The sequence below is a fragment of the Eptatretus burgeri genome, chromosome 11 (assembly GCF_056783735.1).
Source record: "Eptatretus burgeri isolate ZD-2024b chromosome 11, Ebu_testis_v1, whole genome shotgun sequence".
Classification (NCBI taxonomy): domain Eukaryota; kingdom Metazoa; phylum Chordata; class Myxini; order Myxiniformes; family Myxinidae; genus Eptatretus; species Eptatretus burgeri.
In genome coordinates, this window is record NC_140971.1 from 22200279 (window position 1) to 22222805 (window position 22527).

General features: G+C 45.5%; 1 protein-coding gene across 6 annotated transcripts in view; it reads left to right on the plus strand.

The window, feature by feature from the left end:
• The window catches only part of LOC147016650 (granulocyte colony-stimulating factor receptor-like), a 78250-nt gene extending 56836 nt beyond the window's left edge, over nucleotides 1-21414 (plus strand). For all 6 annotated transcript variants that reach the window (XM_085845522.1, XM_085845524.1, XM_085845525.1 and 3 more), the window contains exons 8-14: nucleotides 10970-11049; nucleotides 11611-11836; nucleotides 12047-12496; nucleotides 17662-17802; nucleotides 19258-19339; nucleotides 19527-19611; nucleotides 19726-21414. In XM_085845522.1, coding sequence (XP_085701648.1) covers nucleotides 10970-11049; nucleotides 11611-11836; nucleotides 12047-12496; nucleotides 17662-17802; nucleotides 19258-19339; nucleotides 19527-19611; nucleotides 19726-20352 — 1691 coding nt within the window. In that variant the 3' untranslated portion in view covers nucleotides 20353-21414. The remainder of the gene's footprint in view (nucleotides 1-10969; nucleotides 11050-11610; nucleotides 11837-12046; nucleotides 12497-17661; nucleotides 17803-19257; nucleotides 19340-19526; nucleotides 19612-19725) is intronic.
• The last annotated feature ends 1113 nt before the right edge of the window (nucleotides 21415-22527 follow it).

Genomic DNA, 22527 nt, shown 5'->3' on the forward strand with positions numbered 1-22527 from the left:
TTTTCACCCCTTTCTGTCTGTTTGTCTATCTGTCTTTGTCTGTTTGTGTGCAGGATATCTCAAAAAGTTGTGGATGGATCCGGATGAAATTTTGAGAACAGGTCAGGTGTGTGACTAGGACGAACTGATTCGATTTTAGTAAAGATCCGGATCCATGCCTGGTGTTGGCGCAGTGGTTAGGGCAGCGGCTTGGGATCCAAAAGGTCCTGAGTTCAAGCCCCGTTGGGCCACTGAATTAATACACCAGGGGGTTGACTCAGCCTGTCATCCTTCCGAGGTCGGCGAAATGAGTACCAGTGTACTGGGCCGGTGTATACCCCGGTTAAAATAGGTGTACCATATTCCTGTGTCGTAAGAGGCGACCAGGGTTGCGTCAGGAAGGGCATCTGGCGTAAAACATGTGCCAAATCACTATGCGGATCATACGGATGATCCGCTGTGGCGACCCCTAATGGGAGCAGCCGAAAGAAGAAGAAGAAGAAGAAGATCCGGATCCGTATCCGACTACTAGAATTTTCTAAGTGATTCTTTACCATTGAGAGATTGGGCCAAAAACGATATATAGCACGATATCTCTCAAAGTTGTGGACGGATTCGGATGAAACTTGGTGAATAGGTTGGGTGTGTGAAAAGGAAGAATTGATTCGATTTTGGTGAAGATCTGGATACGAGAATTATTTAATTTTTAAAGTGATTCTTCACAATTGAGAGAAAGGGCCAAAACGCTATAGTACTGTACAGCATGATACTTCAAAAATGTATTGGGACTGATATGTTCTTGTGGATGACGTATTATGTGGCGGAGATATGCGCTCAACCGAGTGCCCTTCTCGCATCCGTGCCAGTTTGTAAACTCTAGCTTCAACTAGTGCAAACGGAAGTACCAGAACCTACAGATGCACCATGGATCATATATTCTTTGATCCTTTGCTTGTTTGAGGCAGAGAGTGTGGATATTTATTGCTCTGGAGGGTGAGAGGGGATTTGACAACTCTATTTCATCTGTGGTACGTTTGTATATAAATGCAATAAGATTTTAATCAAAGCACATCACATGGTTCAAACTTCATCGTGGAAAGTCTGCTAACATAAATGTGTTTGGGTGTATTGCTTGAGGGTTTTTTTTAATTTATTTTGTTCCTGCCCACCATGAAATTGTCATGTTTGTTAATACACTTGGCCACCTGTGAAACCACATAGCAAAGTGGTTGGACCCAAGAGCTGTTTGGTTCAAGTAATCACACTTCCCTCCAGGACTATTTGAATCAAACAAACACCAGTTTGGCTTTGTAATCAAAATAAAGACCAATTACTGCACCATATTCCCAAGAAGGAAGCCAGACAACACACACGCACACGCACACGCACACGCACACGCACACATACATGCATATACAGACCTCCACGCGCATACATACATACTTGTGTGTGTGTATGTATATATATATATATATATATATATATATATATATATATATATATATATATATATATATATATATATATATATTACATCCACACACATACATACTGTCATGGCTGGTTTGGTTGATTTCCCCTGATCCAATTGTCGTGGATGGGCGGTTAACACTGACAATCCAGATCACAGAGCGGTTTTTCTTCGGGGCGAACACGTGATCCTCGGAGATTATGGCATGTGCGGAAGGAGCAGGGCAGCACGGACGTACACGACGGAAGCACAGCACAAGGGGTTTATACTCGAACCCACGACAGATACACAGACACCAGCAACTTAAAATAAACACGGGGATTTAATAAAAATAGATCAAATATTTCCAAGAGTAATGATTCAAAATGTAATATGAGGTCGATTAAAGCCTAAAGTCGAGGTTCCTCTGCACACGGACTTTAATGCAGACAAGGGGAAAACAAAATAAAAGAAAATCCTCCCTTTATTCTGGCACTTAGCTTTGTCCAGAGATGTCCTTTATTGAACTTTGGGGTCGAGTCACTTCGTCCTGCATGGGAAGATGTGCCCAAAATGGTGCCGAGCCGCTCTTTGGGTGTGAAACGGACGTGAGGTAATTTGTGAGGCGGTATTCAATGGCAGGGCTCACCAACTGCCGTGCAGCTTCTTCTCATGAACGAATATGCTGAATATTACTCTTACACGAGGTCTGTTCACAACAATCACCCACCTTCCTCCTCGAACATAGACGAGCTGATAACCATGAATTCGCTGAGAGGTGCACACTCTTCACCTCTTTCTCATAATCGTACAACTTCACGACTCAGCCGAACAGGAATGGCTATCATCTTGCCCAGCATGTTGCATATTCACCCCTGCTAATTTGTATGTAAAATAAAAAAATTAACTTCAACTGACTTGATATTTTGGCATCTAATTCCATCTTAGAACTTTGAAGAAGAATGAATGCTCCAGAAAGTGTAAATACCAGAATTCTTCTCAATTGCAAAACAATATTTCCTGAACTGTTCCCGAACAACTTGTAAGCCTGAGTTAACTATAACTGATAACAGTTTGGAACACTGCCTGGCATCCGCTATAAACCTATAATTATACAGGTTCTTCTGAAGCTTTGGGATCCAGAAAAGCCAAGAAATACAAAGATTTGCCCTCTTACATTTAATTCCGAAATTAATTAAAATATACTGATGCTCAGAAATGATATCTTGGAGTGACTGACTTATGACAAGGAACATATGTGCGATTTACTAAACGAGTTAAAGTAACCGTATCAATGCCGAACTCTCTGAACAAAAGCTCAACATAAAATCTTTTACCAACCACAACAAAATGATTAGCAGCCTTATTCACTGGAGCTATTATGTTGCTATCATGGAGATCCTGAATGTCTTTACGAACACTTGGCTTGTTCAACATTGGTTTAGACCGACCCAGTGAAAGCAAGCCCTGACTCCTAATAAAAACTTAATCCTATTATCCAGGACTTCCACAACTCTGTTAAACCATGCATTAAAACTCTTTACAGATAACTTAAACTTCGTGCACATTTTGTTAACAAAATTAGAGACCGACTCCACAATTCAAGACCGAATGCAGCTCCTAGGTTGAGTGACTTGTTCTCCCGATAAAGTCCCATTTTGATCAGATCCCTAATTTCTCTATTACTAATTATATTCAAATCCCCAGAAACTACTGGCCACAAGGATTATATAAAAATGGGGAAGACGAACATGCACAGTCAGTTTCCAAAATGTCCTTTACTATATCTATACTAAGAGTTTTAAGAAATTTACCATAATTAAATAAGGATTGTTAGTACAGCTGATAATCTCTCATAGCATAAGAATTGTGCAAATTATGACTAAAGCATGAAATTTCTACCAGTGTTAGTACATGCCATAAGCTTCATTTTCAGATCGGGAAGTAAGGCAGATTTGACCTCTGAGGACCGTGAGAGGTCAATGACCTCAAAGTATCAAAATATTGATGTTTGGCGTCATTGGTTAATGGTAAACATGTTTATGATGTACAAACCATGCATTTGTGTTCCAATAGAAGTGTCTACATATTCCACACAGTGTTGGTAGTTATTTACAGATGTCTAGCTTTGACCTACTGGTCCTTGACACGAGAGACATCATGGACACCCCAGTGGCAGAAAATGTGAGGAAGATTGCGTCCCTTGGTGAGGAGCAGTACACAAAGTTTGTTGAAGAAAGACTGGAACTATGCACGAAGACAGTTACAGAAACACTGCCCAAGAACAAGTTGCCACTCTTCAGTCGGCCACAGACCAAGCCGCAGTCAAAGTAGAAGATCCAACTCGCCGCAGTGAAGAGTGACTGTAGTCTCTTCTCGAGGCTGTATATTGCCTGCCAATCACGTGATGAGGATCTGGACCAGTTCTTCTGCCACGAGAACCAGGCAGCCCCACCAGCATTATCAACAGGAGCCTTGGAGTCAAAGTGCCTTGGAGTCAAAGCAGATCTACTACACTGCCTGAAATCAGACCAACCTGAAACCACAAGCGCACCTGGGGTTGATGCCACAATCCTTGATGGAGCAGCTATTGTTCAAATGCTCAATCCTGTAATGGCAAAGACCTTTGAAGAGTATGTGAACACAGTCTTTGCACCTTACATCTCCACTCAACTCAAAGGTCAACAGACTCGACCTCATCTGGGATGTATATCGACCTGACAGCCTGAAAGGCACGACCAGACAGAAGAGGGGCAAGGGTGTCAGAAAGAGAGTGGCTCCCTCTACCGTCATGCCTAAGAACTGGAAGGACTTCCTTCGTGTGGATCAAAACAAGACTGAGCTCTTTGGTTTCCTGTCACGAGAGGCCATTCGTCTTCCAATAGCAGATGGCAAGGAAATGTATGCAACATGTGGAACTGAGGTCCTGTGCTCTCCTGCCGAGTCCGACTTGACCAACCTCGCCCCATGTTCACACAAGGAGGCAGACACTCGCCTACTTCTACATGTGGCAGATGCTGTGCAGAAGGGGATCAGGAAGGTGGCCATACGCACTGTGGATACTGATGATGTGGTACTGGCTGTGGCTTCATTCGACAACATCAATCCTGACGAGCTGTGGATAGCTCTTGGTACTGGATCCAGCTTCCGGTACATAGCTGTTCACCAACTGGCTGCCGCCATGAACCCAAGACAATGTGCTACTCTCCCCATCTTCCATGCCCTCACAGGGTGCGACACTCTGTCTTCTTTCGCTGGCAGAGGGAAGAAGACTGCCTGGGAGATTTGGAAAGTGTTCCCACAGGTGACTGATGCCTTTGAAGAACTCTTATGCATGCCAAGTGATGTCAGTGAGGAGTCAATGTCACTGCTGGGGCGCTTCGTTGTGCTGATGTATGACCGCACCAGTGACACCATGGAAGTGAACGATGCTAGGAAACAGCTCTTCGCACACAAGTCTAGTGCTCGAGAAAACTTCCCCCAATGCAGGCAGCACTCCAGCAGCACATCAAGCGTGCATCTCTCCAGGGCAACTGCTGGAACCAAACTCTGGTCCTGAATCCAGTTACCAATCCCATCTGACTGGGGCTGGACAAAGGAGGCCTCTGGGTGGCAGCCTCTTTGGACGACACTGCCAGAGGCATCAAAATCTTGCCACGAACTGATCGACTGCGGCTGCGAGAAGGGATGTACCGGCCGCTGCAAGTGCACCAAGGCTGTACTCAAGTGCACTGCATTATGTGCATGTTCGGGAGACTGTTAGGTGCAATCAGACACCTTTATATTTATGCGTCTATATGGATAATGTGTGTGTATTACATGTACTGGTATGTACTATACATGTGTCTGAGGTAACTGACCTCACTGTACTTTAAGCTTATAGACTATGTTCAGTGCACATTGAAAATTAAGGTTGCACAGATGATCTTACAACACGATTTCATGCAAGCTGTTCTGGACACCACAATAACCTAAATGTGTTTCAATAAATTTATTTTCTGAGGTCACTGACCTCATTTAAAGCACTTGTTCAGACATGGTTGCATCCTGTGGTTATGTATAAAGGCTCTCCAGAAGATAAAGGGACCAACACATGGCAACATACCTTTTTAATGATTCCCAAAACAGACAAACTGCACCAGAATCGTGAAAAAATGACAATTTCAATGTAATTGAGGTCATTGACCTCTCACTATCCTCAGAGGTCAAATCTGACTTACCTCCCGATCTGAAAATGAAGCTTATGGTATGTACTAACACTGGTAAAAATTTCATGCTTTTGTCATAATTTGCACAATTGTTATGATTATAATCATAACATTATCTGCTGCACTATGTCCTATGGTCTTGATGAAAGCGAAATTAACTTTCAATGGGGTTTACTTCCTAACTTTATCTGGTAATATACTCTCCACAACTGTAACCATAAAAATAGAATGAAGCTGAAGCCTATATACCTGCTTGCTGGAAAAATCACAAATTAAGAACTCGCGGATCCCATCAACTTTGGGAGTAGCCTTCTTTACCAGAACCCTGCTACAAAAAGCTTCGACCAAAAACGAGCATATGTCATATGAACCTGCTAAACTCTGGAGTATATTAGCTCAGACTTGTTTGGAACATGACTTCAGAAGAACATAAAAATCGTGAAAAACCTTTCTAATCATAAAAACCTTAAAGTTTATCAATTATCTCTGAAATTTCCATTTTTGGAGCTGGATGACACTGACTACGACGCCCATGACCTTGGGGTCTCCTTCTGATAGGAATAGCAAAATACTCGTTCCCAAAAGCATGACCTTGAGAACCTGACCCAGTACCTTGTACCCTGTCACTAAGGCCCAAAGGATATATCACATTTAATGTCCTGATCCAAAAGTCCTCTTTGTGTCCTCGCTCAACATTACACTCCTCTGTTATCAAAATCATGAACATTAACTGAGTCTATAATTTGAATCGAACAACTACTAAAAACATGTCCAACTTCATTGAAATGATTATATAAATGCAGAAATGGTCAAAAGTATGTGGACACTCCTAATTAGTGGATTGGGCTATTTCAGCCACACCTATTGTTGTATAAAATCGAGCACACAGCCATGCAATCTCCATAGACAAACATTGGCAGTAGAATGGGCCATACTGAAGAGCTCAGTGACTTTCAACATGGCACCCTCATAGGATGCCACTTTTCCAACAAGTCAGTTCGTAAAATTTCTGCTCTGCTGGAGCCGCCCCGGTCAGCTGTAAGTGCTGTTATTGTGAAGTGGAAACGTCTCGGAGAAACAGCTCAGCCACAAAGTGGTAGGCCACACAAACTCACAGAATGGGACCGCCGACTGCTGAAGTACGTAGCGCAGAAAAATCGTCTGCCGTCGGTTGCAACACTCACTACCGAGTTCCAAACTGACTGGAGGAAACGTCAGCACAAGCACTGTTCGTCGAGAACTTCATGAAATGGGTTTCCATGGCCGAGCAGCCTCACACAAGCCTAAGATCACCATGCGTAATGCCAAGCATAGGCTGTAGTGGTGTAATGCTCACCGCCATTGGACTCTGGAGCAGTGGAAATGCGTTCTCTGGAGTGATAAATTACGCTTCAACATCTAGCAGTCCGACGGACGAATCTGGGTTTGGCAGTTGCCAGGAGAATGCTACCTACCTGAATGCATCGTGCCAATTGTAAAGTTTGGTGGAGGAGGTATAATGGTCTGGGGCTGTTTTTCATGGTTCAGGCTAGGACCCTTGGTTCCCATGAAAGGAAATCTTAACGCTTCAGCATACAATGACATTCTAGACTAGTGTTTCCCAAACTGTGGGTCGCGAAGGGTCCAAAAATGGGTCGCGAGGACCCCGGCAAAATTTTATTTTTTTTATAAATCAAGCGGGTAAAAGGCAATCACGCAAACATCACATCGTAGAACAGTGCCGTTTGGTACCGTTCCACTCGATAATTCAGCCCGAGGTGCAGCGACACTTCCGTTTCTACCTACTTTTGCCGTTCAGTACCGTTCAGTACTTTGTACCCGCCCAAAACGGTTAACTGCATGCCAATCATTTCGCCAGCTCGCCTTTCCATTGCTCGCTCTCTCTGCAACCGAAGTAATTTCGTGAGGTGACTAACTCAGTCCGGTCACTTCACATTGGCTGACCGACAAGTCGAGACGCTGTTTTGTGTGATCTGCCTTGCTGGCTGGACTGCGCAGCGCAGTTTTCTGCTCCACATTGCGTTGCGTGTTTTGTGTCAGTTAGCCTTGACACTGACTCCACTGACTGATCGAGTCGCCTATTTCGTTTTGCAGGATGGCAAAGCATTCCTACAAGCAAGCATTTTTGGATGTGGGCTTCACTTCTATCAGTAATCGTGGTTCTGTGAAGCCACAATGTGTGTTGTGCTTAGAAGTGCTGTCCAACGAATCGCTGAAGGAAAACAAACTGAAGAGGCATCTGGCGACGAAGCACGCGGAGCACGTCAACAAGGATCGTGAGTTTTTCGAGCGCCGAGAAGCGGCTCTGAAGCGGAGCCGGTTTGAGCCGGCGACGAATCCAGCGCTTTTGGCCACAAAGCAAGCGATGCTGGCATCCTACCTCGTCGCGCAGCGCATCGCAAGGAAGATGAAGCCGCACACTATCGGCGAACAGCTCGTCAAGCCCGCAGCCATGGAGATGGCCAGACTCGTCTGCGGCGACGATGCGGCCAAGAAAATGCAGTCCATCTCGCTATCCGACAACACGATACGCAGCCGCATCGTCGACCTTTCGCTAGATATAATGGACCAGGTGGTGGCCAGCATGAACAAGGCGGGAAAATGGAGCTACCAACTCGATGAGTCGACGGATGTCGGAAACGACGCCCAGCTCATGATTTTCGGGAGGTACGAGGGTGAGACGGACCTCGAGGAAGAATTTCTATTCTGCACGCCAATGAAAATGACAACAACTGGCGCCGATATCTTCAACGTCGTGGACAACTTCCAACAAGAAGAAGGCCTGAGCTGGGAAAACTGTCAGCCTGTGCACCGACGGCGCTCCCGCGATGCTTGGTGTTCGACAGGGATTCACTGCGCGAGTCAAGCAAGTCAATCCGAACGTCGGAATTTTCCACTGCCTTTTGCATCGCGAGAACCTTGCTGCGCAACATCTGTCGCCGGATCTTTCGGCAGTGATGCAGGAGGTTGGCCCCGTTGTCAACTTCGTCAAAGCCAGCGCCGTCAACTCTCGCCTGTTCGAGAAGACGTGTGTTGACTTCGGGTCTGAATTCCAACATCTCCTCTTCTACTCCAGTGTGAGATGGCTCTCCCGCGGCAAGGTCCTGCGTCGTGTCGTGGAGCTACGAACAGAGCTGCAGATATTCCTCAATGAGAAGAACCATCGCCATGCCATCCGGTTCCACGAGAAGCCCTGGATGCTCAAAGTTTGCTACCTCAACGACGTCTTCGCCTCAGTGAACGAACTGAACACATCCATACAAGGCAGGGATCAAAACATCATCACGCTCTCCGAGAAACTGTCGGCCTTCAAGGAAAAGCTGCTGCTCTGGAAGGGGAAACTGGAGCGCGGAAGAACAGCGGCGTTTCCGTCATTGAACGAGTACTTGGAGGAGTGGGAGGACGACGAGATTGGAGCGCTCGATGCGATCAAGCCCGTCCTGGTGAACCATTTGGAGAACCTGATCACCGAGTTTGATCGCTACATCCCGGACAGAGATCTGGCGTCCCAGCACTGGATCAGGAATCCGTTCCAGGCTAAGGTTGACGACCTGTCTGAGGATGTCCATGGACTGCAGGAAGAGTTCATCGAGCTGCATCATGACGAGTTCCATTGACAACTCTACGCCAAAGCGTCACTTGGAGAGTTCGGGACTGCGGTCAAGAAAGAAAAGCCCATAATCGGCGCCGAAGTCATGAATGTTCTGCTCCCGTTTGCGACCAAGTATCTGTGCGAGCAAGGCTTTTCGACGCTGACGGTCATCCAAACCAAGGCGCGCAATCGCCTCGACCCCGGCCACGACATGCGCATTGCGCTCAGCAAGGTCGAGCCCCGCATCGAAGACATCATGCAGACGAAGCTGCCATTACTCCTCTCGCACTAATATAGTATGTATTAGTGCTGGTTGTCTGATTTTATTATGATATTATGTTTCGTGGAGAAAGACGCTGATTGAAGCTTGGGCCACGAGATTTTCACCACACCCGGATTTTGGTCGCACTCAAAAAAGTTTGGGAAACACTGTTCTCGACGATTCTGTGCTCCAACTTTGTGGCAATAGTTTGGGGAAGGCCCTTTCCTGTTTCAGCATGATAATTCACCCGTACACAAAGCGAGGTCCATACAGATATGGTTTGTCGAGATTAGTGTGGAAGAACTTGACGATCTTGCACATAGCCCTGACCTCAACCCCATCGAACACCTTTGGGATGAATTGGAACACCGACTGCGAGCCAGACCTAATCGCCCAAGATTAGTGCCTGACCTCACGAATGCTCTTGTGGAAGCGAATTCCCACATCAATGTTCCAACATCAAGTGGAAAGCCTTTCTAGAAGAGGGGAGGCTGTTACAGCAGCAAAGGGAGGACCAACTCCATATTGATGCCCATGGTTTTGGAATGAGAGTATGGACGAGCAAGTGTCCATATACTTTTGGCCATGTCATGTACGTCTTAAAACTAGATGATACAGCAGACCTATGTCCATTCAAACGTTGATCTAAACATTGAGAAGTTTTCCCAACTTTCAGTATTGAGAAGTTATAATGTGTGTTCAAAGCAGTGCTTTGGTTTGAGGAGCTGAATGCCATTCAAAATTTAAAGCGGAATTGAAGCAACGAATCTTAGGTAATGTGGCACCAGTGGCATGCCTCATCATTTTTTATTTCAACTTTATAAGTATTGTGCTGTCTGAGCCATACTCAACGTGGCTTAAGAATGCAATACCATAAGCATGATCACCTCTTCCTGAGCTGTCCATAAAGGCCTCATCTATTGTTACAATCTGCAAAGTTTGGCAGAAACTTAATACACCCCCCCCTTCCTCCTCCCCTTCTCCATCTCCTCCAAAATTTTCACTTCCCTATGTTTGCACCACACTTAAATACTTACCCCTCAATATGGATGGCCCCAAATTATTAAATTTGTGCCATTTAACAATCTCATTATTTTTTTGCTATAAATCGGGCAAATATGTGAAGTCTAATGTCGGGCATTGCTATATGCTTACATGCTATAGAACCGATGTCGTCATCATGAGAGTTTTTCATAGGAATGGTGACCAAGCACACATTCTTAAAATTAGAGAGTTCAGAGAACACCTTACCCCATGCAGTCTTAAGAAAAAAAATGCATGCAGGGTAAAATGTTTTCATAACTTTAGGCCCCATTGTGTAAATACACTTTTCCAACACATATTAAACAAAAATTAACAAATTATTTTTGCAAACCATAATGATTAAAATGTTGGTTGGAGCTAAACCTTCTAATCCTCTTTTATCAAGCACATGTTTAGTGAACGACTGTGCTGAATCAAATTCTTGTTGCTTTCAGTACCACCCAGCCAAGATCTGTGGATGAGATTTCTGCCTAATTGCAAAGAAGAACAACGCTGTGTTATGTTACTGTTCAAGGTAAGGCTTTTGATCAAATCTACATTTTAAGTTTGGGTGTGCCTAGCCTGAATACCACCACGACTACCCCAACTTTTCCCACCTTGTGATGTTGGCCAAGGAATGTTTTTGGCTTAAATCTTTTGCAGACCTGCCACTGAAGGTGGCAGGAATTGTTAATTTGTTCACTTATTCTTCACAAAAGACACCGTTGGATGTTTGGCATCCGTTAAGTAATGCAGACTGACGGGGCACCGAGAATAGCGTCCATCCGATGGACGGCATCTCTTATGATGTAACACACTACCTCAGAAGCTCCAATCTGACAGTTTATAGTAGGGCCAAGAATTGAACTCCTAAAGACCGATCAAAGGTATGTTCACTACCTCTATACCATCCGAGCCAGTTTGTAAACTGTTTTTCTTTTTCTTCTTCTTCATTGCTTTTCCCAATCTTTTCTTCCCCCAAGGATGTTTTTTTTTTTAACCTCTGTTCTTGCTCGTCTGAAAATGAAGCTTGTATGAATGTTTCACTCAATTCCCTTCTCCCTCCTTTTCTTCCCCTTTGAACCCCATATGGCAGCCCCGAGAGAAGAAACTCTGCCCCAGTTCGGTTAATTTGTGCCACGTGAAAATAATTTCACTTTCACCTGATGAACCTCCACAGAACCTGTCGCATGTGAAATGTGACAATAAAAGCATGTTGCTCACTCTTGGTCCATCAGCCTATCGCATAGTCCTATTTGCATCCAACAAATACGTTTCTTCACCAAGAACTACACTTCATGTACCTTCTGCTCCACTTCCTGGTACATTAAATGAGCTTTTTTCCTTTTGCTTTTCAACATTGAGATTATAATTTTAGTCTAGATTCAGACAGTAATATTTTTTTTGGTTTGTTGGCTTTTGTTGTCTTTTAAATGGCCAAGTCTAATGTTAAAAATGCACTTTTCTTCAGGAGATTGTTTTACTCTCCTTTTCCTTCCATCTCCCTTTACCTTCTCCCCTTGGCTTCTCAGTTCGCAAATTCCCATCAGACTTGAAGGTCACAGGATCTGATGGAAAAGTTCTTGCAGTTTCCTGGAAAGCCATTTCTGTTGGACAAAGTGTACCATTGATTTCATATGTCGTGGATTGGTGTCGGTGTGATGAGGACATGAATAACTGCAGTGGCGGATGGATTCGCACTCGTGGTCTGAATGTGACTATTCGTGAGGGCATCCTTGAGTTTGTGTGTTACCGAGTGATTGTGACCGCAGAGTACAAGGATGGGAGCTTGGCGACCTCCTCTGCACTAGGCTATGTCCGACAGGCTGCTCCAAAGTCGAGTGCGACACTCAAACTACATAAGATCAGTGCAACCTGGGCACTCATCAGGTGGAAGAATATCCCTTTGCAGGATCGCCGTGGCTTTTTGACCAACTTGTCCTTGTACTACCAGATGAACAATGGTGGAGAGGAAATGATGAGTAAGTCTTTGCAATAGCCTCTGTAATTCCATCCTTTATCATTCAGCCTTGTTCAAATGTTTGTTATTATTCATTTGTCGCAGCTCTTAAGCAATTAGCTCATTTATTAATTTGTTTCAATAGCAAAGAGCTTTGTCTTAATGTAGCTTATGGGTCGTCTTTATAACAATATTGCATGGGAAAATAGTGGAAATATTGTTGCGGGGCCGGGTGTCGGCGACGAGCACGACCGTTGGATGGAGCTGCAGGGGTTGGCTCCACCGATCACCCGGAATGTATGGGTCGTCACCCCGGATAACTCCGGAGCCGACGGGTCCCTTTCGGCCCGAAGTTCGCCAATAGGTCGACCACGTGGGGTAGGGTCGATTGCCAATTTCAATTTACCCAAATACCCACGTGTTCCAACTACCGGGGAAATTCACCCTCGGCCGACTTTGTCCGAATTGAGTCGCGATCGCCGACTCGGATCCAGCATAATCGAGCGGAATTACCAAAGTCGCGCCGGACCAAATGACAATTTACCGGCCCGAACGGCCGTACTAATTCTCAATCACACGTCATGTCAAACCAATGGAGGAAGGGACACGAACGAGCTGATACATTGAACAAATGGGGTTTATTCACAATTGGGGAATGAGGGAAGCACGTACGAGCAGGGTTAAACCAAATATAAAACAATGCAGGTATTTACAGCAAGAGCACTTATATACAGTTCACTACTTAGCAAATGGGCCCACGGACACACACACATGCACACACACCCAAAAGAAGTGGTGGCTGAACCCTTTATTGTGGACTTCAGCTCGGAGGGACAGGCGAGCTGAAGACCAGGATCTATCTTGGACCTGCCCACCTCGTGTGGTCTTCAAGCTGACTCGATCCGTGGAGGAGGAGGACGACAAAGACGAGATAAGACCAGCCCTCGACGACGACGAAGGCCCAACAGGACAAGGTCTCCAGACTAGCTCGATAACCACCAAGACGAGCGCTCCAGCAAGATGAACCTTACAAGACAACGACCACGATGGCGACCACCAAGACAAGAAGGCTCCATACCTCCCAGACGACGACCAAGCCCAGCTAAGACGAGATGTGATGTGATGTGATGTCCCAGATGTACCTGATGTACCAGATGTACCTCACTAAGATCAGTGCCCGCGTCTTTATTCACCGTTTCGGGTGGGAGGGGGGAACGTCTCCGCCCTCCCCACTTTCGATCTGAGGTGGTGAGGTCCCTGATTGGCGAGGGGGACCCACCCCCCCCCATCCTGGGTGGGGTTTCAATCTGAGGTGGTGAGGTCCCTGATTGGCCAGGGGGGCTCACCCCTCCCATCCTGGGCGGGGTTTCGATCTGAGGTAGTGAGGTCCCTGATTGGCCAGGGGGGTCCACCCCTCCCATCCTAGGCAGGATCTCAATCTGAGGGGATGCGAATCCCCGCCCACGTTCGTGGTTGAATGCACGAAGAACAATGGTGCCGGTCAGAGCGGGAGGAAGGTGTAAAAATTAAAAGAAAAACCCTATCAAAGTAACTCGCAGCGCATTTACATTTAATTACCCTTTAAACACGGGCATGGAAGCTATCTATAAAACACATACTTACCGATATAACTAATCTATAGGACCTGAATGTTGTGTTCGATAGGTTTCCAAATTCGTAACTATCAACTTCCCCCTATCTTCCCAACCTCCACAATACCTCCAAATGTCGTCCCAACCTCCAAATTCATTTTTATTTGTCACATTTTGCTTCCCCTCTTGCATCAGTGCGTGTTGTTGCATATACTGCACTCGCATCTAAGCTGTCTCGCTTGGGTTTGAATCCTAGTGTTTCACAGGCAGGGTGATTCATCATCGTACGTGCCATCCCTCGGATGGATGTTAAATGGGTGTCCCATCTGCCAGCATGAGTTGGTGGGATGTTAAAGATCCCATGGTGTTCTTCAACACAACCGCACCCTCAGCCAATGATGATACCGCGCAGCCTTGTGCTGCATACGAAGGAAGACTGATGGTTGTATATACTATCAGCATTTATTGACAAACCCCTTTGTTGTGACTTGAATCTTTTTTTTTTTCTTTTCTTTTTATTCAGTCGAAGGTTTACGTAAGACCTGTCAAACTTCCTCACCAATGTCACATGCCACCCTCCCAGATTCGAGTGGACGTTCTCATCACAATGCCATTGAGAATGGCAAATTTCGGTTGCATCACCATCCTAAATTATTATTCACTTTGTTGTACTGTCTGTTTGATTCATTGATTGGTATAAATATAAAAAGTGATCCTTTAAAACTTTTGAAACCTCCCATGAGTTAAATTGGCAAAAAGCACTTTGTATTCAATTATGGCATTTTAAAAATTTCCATGCATTTGATAGTGATCTTTGCAAACACCAGAACATACAAAATTACTAATTTTTCTATTCCTATTTATTGTAGATCATCTTCTTTCGTATGCAGCACAAGGCTGTGGGTTGCATCATTCGCTGAGGACGTGGCTGTGCCGCTGACACAATTCCCTCTGACGGTTAGGACAGGAATTTGGCATTTGTTCATGGTGCTGATGATAGCTCATCTACTTTTCGTGAAGTACACCGTGGGATCTTTAATGTCCACCAACTAATGCTGGCAGATGAGACGCCGAGTGTAACGTTCATCTGAGGGACGGCACATGCATTGATAAATTGCTCTGCCTGTGAAACACCGGGATGACAGTTTATAGCTCGGTCTGGATTCAAACCCAGGCTAGACAGCTTAGAGGCGAGTCTACGTACCTCTTGTCTTGGCCATCCTGCCAGCCCATTGGTGTAGATGAGGGGAAAGTAAATGTCCATACTGTCACTAAAAGGCCAGATTGCTCACGAATCTTCAGGGAGCAAATAATATACCCACCTTGCCTACTGTGGTCTACATGTGGTGCCACTCCACACTCTGTGATTGACTTGTCATCTGAAGGTCAACTTGGGTTGGGCACAAAAATAACTACCTTCGAAAGGCAGTGCCACCCACAAACCTCTTACGATAAAAGGCAGATTTATAAATGAAAAAAATTATTGACCCAATAAGTTTGTTCTTACCGTAGCAATGTTTACTCCATCCAAGTTGTACATTTTATTTCGTCATAAGTTTCCCCTTGACCATGTTCTTGCATTAAATATTGTTGCAGTTCTCGGAACCGCATGCATACAACAGATAGGGGTCCCAAGACAGTTATTCCATTATTATACGTGTAGATCGTCCCCTTCCTTTTGTTGAGCGGGACAACAAGGGAGTGCGTTGCGATGATCTAATAGCTAGGGTTGCTTCAATCATTTTTTCCTTCATTTCATCCCCACTCTTCTTCTTTTCTGATTATTCATGAGGTAAATCAGCCACGTGTGCCTTCGCTGTAAGGTGGGGAAACTGCAGCGCCGAGTCATGCGGTATGCTAGTTGGTGCTGGACTATTGACTCGAGCTTCCGATGGTTTGGGGAGAATTGCCGATTGCATTAGAAAGGCATGCAAGTAAATACCTCTTAAATGGCTGCACGAATGGTGTTTTTCACGGCACGGGAAACACGGCCAGCACGACGCCCACGCTGCACAAGACACGTACGCCGCTCGTGAAATGTGCATGGCTTTATCCATGGCGATGTACCTTCGGTCCTCGCTGGCAGCGGTGGATTCTCCAGGGATGGTGAACGTCTTCTCGTCTCTGCGGCCAGCGATCGAGCCAAGGAATGTACAGTGCGGGCCACATTGGCGCCCGCGGAACGAGCGCGTTGATTGACGCTGGTCGAACGCCTGAGCGGGCATGCGGGACCCTCGACCCCCCGTCGCCCGGGTGTTTTTACAGGATGATTCGCGTGCCAATTTCGGTGTGGGCGATTCATGTCATCTCGTGGGTTCGGAGCGCAATATTGCTGCTGTTTGAGATGGCCTTGCCGGAAATGAAGTGAGGTGGTTTCCGGCCCAAGCTGGCGGGCCACATGAGGGGTCGGGGCCAATCGGAGCGCCCGATTCGGGTGATGACGTTTGCATTCGGCATGGCCCCTCCCCCCCGAGCTGAGGGCCCTATAAAGGTCGGGGCAGTCCCTCTTGCCCGGTCGGTCTGTGTTTCCCGCTCCTCATCTCCGCCACGCCTCACCTCGTCGACACCGCCATGACCCACCTCCTGCTCCTCGTCTCCGCCCACACCACGTCGACCCCACCTGCCTACCTGATCCCGCCTACTACTCCACCCTCGCCCTCTGGACTCCGCCCCTTCTCCACTCAAGCTCCTCCTTCACGAACACAGTCTCCACACGTGTGGCTTGGGCCAGAGACAACGCGCCCACTGTCGGGTACTGCACCCCGGAGCATCCCCCCCCCCCCCCCGCCCTGGTTGCAAAACTCCCTCTTCATCGGGTTTTCTGTGTCTGTGTCTGTGTCTGTGCGTGTGTGTGTTGGCGCCTGTCTGCTTTAGTAAGACTGCAGAAGATTGTTATTATTATTATTGTTATTATTTTCACGTTGTCTGCTCTATGTCCCCTTTTGTAAGTTGCCTGTTTATTGTCGCACCACGCTTCTTTCTATCCCTGCATTACACACAACAATAAATCTTTACTGTGCCACATATCTTTCCTCGCCTGCTTGTAAATAAATTATTATTATTAGGAATGTTCCTTGCTCGTTTTTGTCTTTTCTTCCATTGATCCAGCATGGTCCGAATCCGACTTGAGCCGGGACTTTATTCCCAACGATCCGTTCCTTTTTGCCGGTACGTCCTTGGCAGTGTCGCTCGGCTGCATCCGATCCGGAAAAGTGATCCGATCCGGTAGAGTGATCTGGTTCGGACAAGGCGGACCGAGCGCGTTTCCTGGTAATTAAATCATGTGATTCATTAGGTAACCCGATTAACCCATAGACGGGAGGACCCTAGGTCACGCGGTTGAGTTATTGGCGTCCACGGTAGGTTGAGCGACCCGCCGCGTCACAGAATTATCCGTGTCCGACGGCCTTCAATTCCGGGGAGTCTGGTGGGAACCGGATAGCTTCCCCCACCTGGTGGTCTTCTCACCCGACACCCCGTCCTGCAACAATATAATCTTTTATAGCATACAAGCAAGTTGCGTGTTTGTGTGTGCATGCGTGTATGTTCTGGCTTTCGATTTATTCTGTATTCTCGTACTTTTCCTGAAACTTAGAGACTGTAAACCCAGGATTACATGAGGTCCAGCTGAATAACCTTCAGAGGGGATCCACTTACGAAGCATGGATGGTTGCGGAGACCATCGCTGGCAAGGGCCCTCGTGGCAACCCGCTCATCTTCCAAACTCCTTTGTATTGTGAGTAACACATGCCATTTGTTACGGAGAAATAGCAGAGTAGGCCTGTTGTTGGTGTTCTCATTCTGACTCCTCGTGCTTATCAGTCACTTCCAGTGCAGTGCAAGCAGGCTTTTAAATTTTTTATTTATTTATTTTAATTCACACCTCAAGGGTAGGGTTTAACCCAAAACTAAGAGGGCCCCCTGAATGAAAAAGTAAAGAAAGATGGGAAGATGTAGTAATTAAATTAGAACTAGATGATTGATTCGTCACTCAACTTGCTGCAAGCTTATACTGTAGAAGTCAGGAACTCACTTCTGGGGAGGCTCTTCCAAAGAGGCGGTGCGGTGGAAGAAGAAGGCATGGGGAATCCTGCAGAGAGAAGCGAGGGTAATGCAGAAAGGGTGACAGATAGTCGGCTGTTCTGAACACAGTGAAGAGAAGGGGGGACAGAAACTGACTTCGACAGAGCACTGACTATGTGCAGTATCTGTATAGCTGTATGAAACTTGAGACTTCTCAATAGTAGGCCAAACATTGGTGATAGCTACACAAAGTATGATTATTAATCAGTTGGACAGCCTTTGCTTGGACACAATCCAGGATACTGATGACTGATGGAGGAGTTCTACAGAGGACTTCCTTTGAGCGAACTTCCTAAGAGAACTTCCTAAGAAGAGCCAGGGATTTTGTCTTTCAGAGATTAGCCAGAAAAATAAACTGACAGGGTTCAGAAGCCAATCCTTACAGAGCCCTGTTCTTCATTGCGTGGCCCGCGAGCCACTGGCGGCCCTTGGTGGCTAAAAATGCGGCCCCTGGCGTGCAGCCAATAATACACAAATGTGAAAACACCCTATCCTAATCCGCCATAAATGCTATCAAATTGACTCAATGGGTTCAAATGAGTGTTCCATTGCAATGCATAAAAGTAACGTAACTACATCAGTAGATGTCAGTATGCAAACAATTATGCTTGCAGCCCAGTAACCACAACAACAAAAATGTATGTGGAGGTAGTGCCTTAACAGCAGCTATTTTGGAGTTATGCAGGCAGTGTGGTGGCTCTCACACTGATGTCTTATCGGCAAAAGTGGCCCCCCTTCTAAAAAAAATAGTGAAGATCACTGTTACGGAGGGACACAGTGAAAGTGGGTGAAATTGAAAAACCTGCTGAAATGCACGATAATAAACTAAATTTTAAAAAGCAATACTAAGTGATTGTCGAGTTGAAGATTGTAAAAGTGAACTTGAGTACAAGCCTACACTTGTTTATTATTTACCGGTCTCATTTACCCACAATTTCAAAGACTAATAAGATTTACTGTGAAATCGAGGAATATATTTATCATGTTGTGAACTACAATGATTACCACCTACCGGATAGCCTATCTTTGCCACTAATGTATTTTCCACGTGACCTTGTGTTTGTGTGTGTCACGTGCACTTGCTTGTTTGTTTATTTGTCGTTTGTAGTGTTTGAAGAGCATTTCGGTTTTTCTGTGCTTGGACTTTGTCTCATCACTGGCATCATCATTTGCTGTGCCTTCAGCTGGAGGTGAGGTTCGCCGGTCGGTGGCGTTAATCCTTCGGTGTGGAACATTTGGAATGACTTGCACTGTGGGACAAACGTGTTTGTCCCACAGTGCAATTCATTAACTAACCCCATTATTTTTGTTTATTTTTGACATGTGGGAGATTGTTCAACGTTCCAGACTCCACATTTCAATCGATCTTCCTCACAGGTGGACGAAAAGCTGGTTACGAGGCTTGCCGGATGTCTCTCGAAGCAGCCTATCTTCCTGGTTTGGGGAAATTTTACAGAATAAGGTGAGGATGACGTTCGTGTTTGGTTCATGTTGCATTTGCGGAAGCTGGACCGCAATGTTATCATGTTTTCCATACCTTGGCACCCCCCTTTTCTTTTCCTCAACCCCTCCACAGACACTCAGCCCCACTCGTTCATCACTTTCTGATAAACCCATCTTCACAGACACGGACAGCATCACAGCTGTCCCTGTAGAGACTGTATCCACGCCATTCATTACTGACCTGGATAATATGTGCAAAGAAGGAGTTAGAAAAGAACCATTGGAGATCGTTGGGGGAAATGAAGATGACGGATCTCTTAATTCTTCGGCAGTTGGCGCTGTGTGCTCAGCTCCCGACCCTGAGCCGCAGATATCACGTGAAGTCATCGTCGATCACTATGCCCCCATTTCTTTTGCACCCACCACAAACTATTTACCCCTCGATAAAGCCGTATCCGATGTGCTGGCCACTGAGGTAGCAGAAGTGCCAGCTACTAAGGTGAATGGGTATTTCCGTGTATCGCGGCAAGGCCCACTATCCATTCCGGGTGCTGATGAGAATGAAGATATCGAGTGTGATTTGTGGGCCAGCGAACCACAGGGAAAGGGCTGCTCTATGGGTGAGCAGCAGGCCACAGACATTTCGCACCTGCTCCCACCGAATATCAACCTCTGTAGTTTGGACACGTTTGTCCCACAATGCAATTCATTAACTGACCTGCAAAGAATGATGAACTCGTCCAGGAAGCTTCTGACATGAGGAACAATGTTTCTTATGTTACTAGAATTACGGACTCCACTGTGAGAGCAGTTCCATTCACTTGGGCAAAATGGTTCTGATTGGAGACATGGGACTGAACAATGTCACATGGAGCATTGTTGCCTTCTAAAATCCTTCAGCATTCATTTGGAGCAAACTGGATACAACCACTAATCTGAGTGAATAGCACCGCATGTTACTGGTGTGTGTGTGTGTGTGTGTGTGTGTGTGTGTGTGTGTGTGTGTGTGTGTGTGTGTGTGTGTGTGTGTGTGTGTGTGTGTGTGTGTGTGTGTGTGTGTGTGTGTGTGTGTGTGTGTGTGTGTGTGTGTGTGTGTGTGTGTGTGTGTTTTTGGCTCATGAATATCATGTATTTGCTTTGTCAATTTAGGCCATCTGCATAAAATGCAAAAGGGAAATTTTACTTCCCCTCCCCTCGACAGTACATCCCTTCACCTTTCTCCATTACTCTTCTCTCCTTCGTTTATTATTATTCCTTTTTTTGTTTTCCAAAAACCCACACCCTCAATTCCTTCCCCGGTTATACACGTAATATTATTGTACATGGATCTTCCAGAGAAGTTGAATCATCTTCTTCAAGACAAGCCTGCAGGGTAGCATCTTTGGCTGAGGGCATGGCTGTGCCACTGATGCAGTGCTCTCCGCTAGTTCGGGCAGGTTTTTGGAATTTGTCCATGGTGCTGGCAATGGTTCACCTACTCTTCGTGAAGGACAGCATGGGATCTTTAACGTCCACCAACTAATTCCAGTAGATGGGACATCCATTTAATATGAATCGGAGGGCGGCACACACAATGATGAAAACACCCTGCCTGTGAAACGCCAGGATGACAGTTTGTCGCTGGGTTGGGATTCAAACCCAGGCTAAATAGCTTGGAGGCCAAGAGTGTGCATACCTCTAAGCCATCCTGTCAGCCGAGAGAAGTTTAATGATGCAATGTGTCAAATGTAGTGAAGTTCCGAGATTAAATTGTTTCATTTGCAAAGGTCTGTACGTGAGTATCTACAAGCAGATCTACTTTAATAAAGATCGTTCATTCTCAGATGAACTGCGATTTATATATCCCAGCGAGGCTCTGCATAACACGGTCTATTCAAAGTGGATGATATGAACGGGTAACTGACGATTTGTGCACATAAAACTGTCTTTCCTCTCCTTGTTTGAATTTAATTTTTTTTTATCAGTTTGTCAAAGATTGGCTACCTTGCGTTTTCATGATCCACAGGTGAAATCACACATATTCTTTCCTCCAAATGGAAATGAGACTCACGATTTTGACAGTTTTCGTGTGAACTTATCAAGGCCATTAATCATATACCCTTGTGCCCTAATTCACAAGCTTGGCCCTCAACTGGATATCTGTTTTCAGTTTTTATAGGTCAGGAGTGAGATTCTCCAAAATTAATCACACCTACCATCATTCGTATTACCTGGACTTGTAATTATTTTTCTTTTTAATTTCCTTTTGTTTTTTTGGACATCATTCATTTCACAGGCCATACATTGACCACCGGTGGTAAGGCTGCAGATGCTCTCCTTTAGTATTCCATAGAGTTTAAAGCTTGACAAACTATTCTGGTGCTTACAGTAGAATGAACAATTATTGATCATGAAGGCTAGTGTACAGGTCAGCGGACAGGAAGAACAATGGATGGAATTGACCTCCTCACGCTGATTTGGGAAAAGAGAAGCTGATGTTTCAGGTGCTTATCCTTCGTTCATTGTTCCGTTGCACTGTTGCTTGTCGAACATCTCAATCGCTCAACCGTTTGTTACATCATGAAGGTTTAATGTGATGGAAGAATCATCACTGTTCCATCTAACTTTCCCACAGAGTTTTCTTCTCTTGAGAAGATTTTCGATGGTCAGTCAACTTGATGGTTAATATTGGTATTGCCTTTCCCATGGTTAATTTAGTTATTGCATGATGGCTAATGGTGGAGGTTTTTGCTCTGATTGTCATTTAATCCTCATTGGAACTTTGTTACGGTATCTTCTTCATTGGAAACGGCATGTTCTGAAACTGAACAATGAGACACTCTTCTGCATGTTTATATTGTCTCTCTTGTTGATATTCTTGCTTGGTAAGCCATATACATTTGAGCACTTCTCATTACGAGAAAGAGGTGTCCTGTGACGTTGATAGGACAGTCCA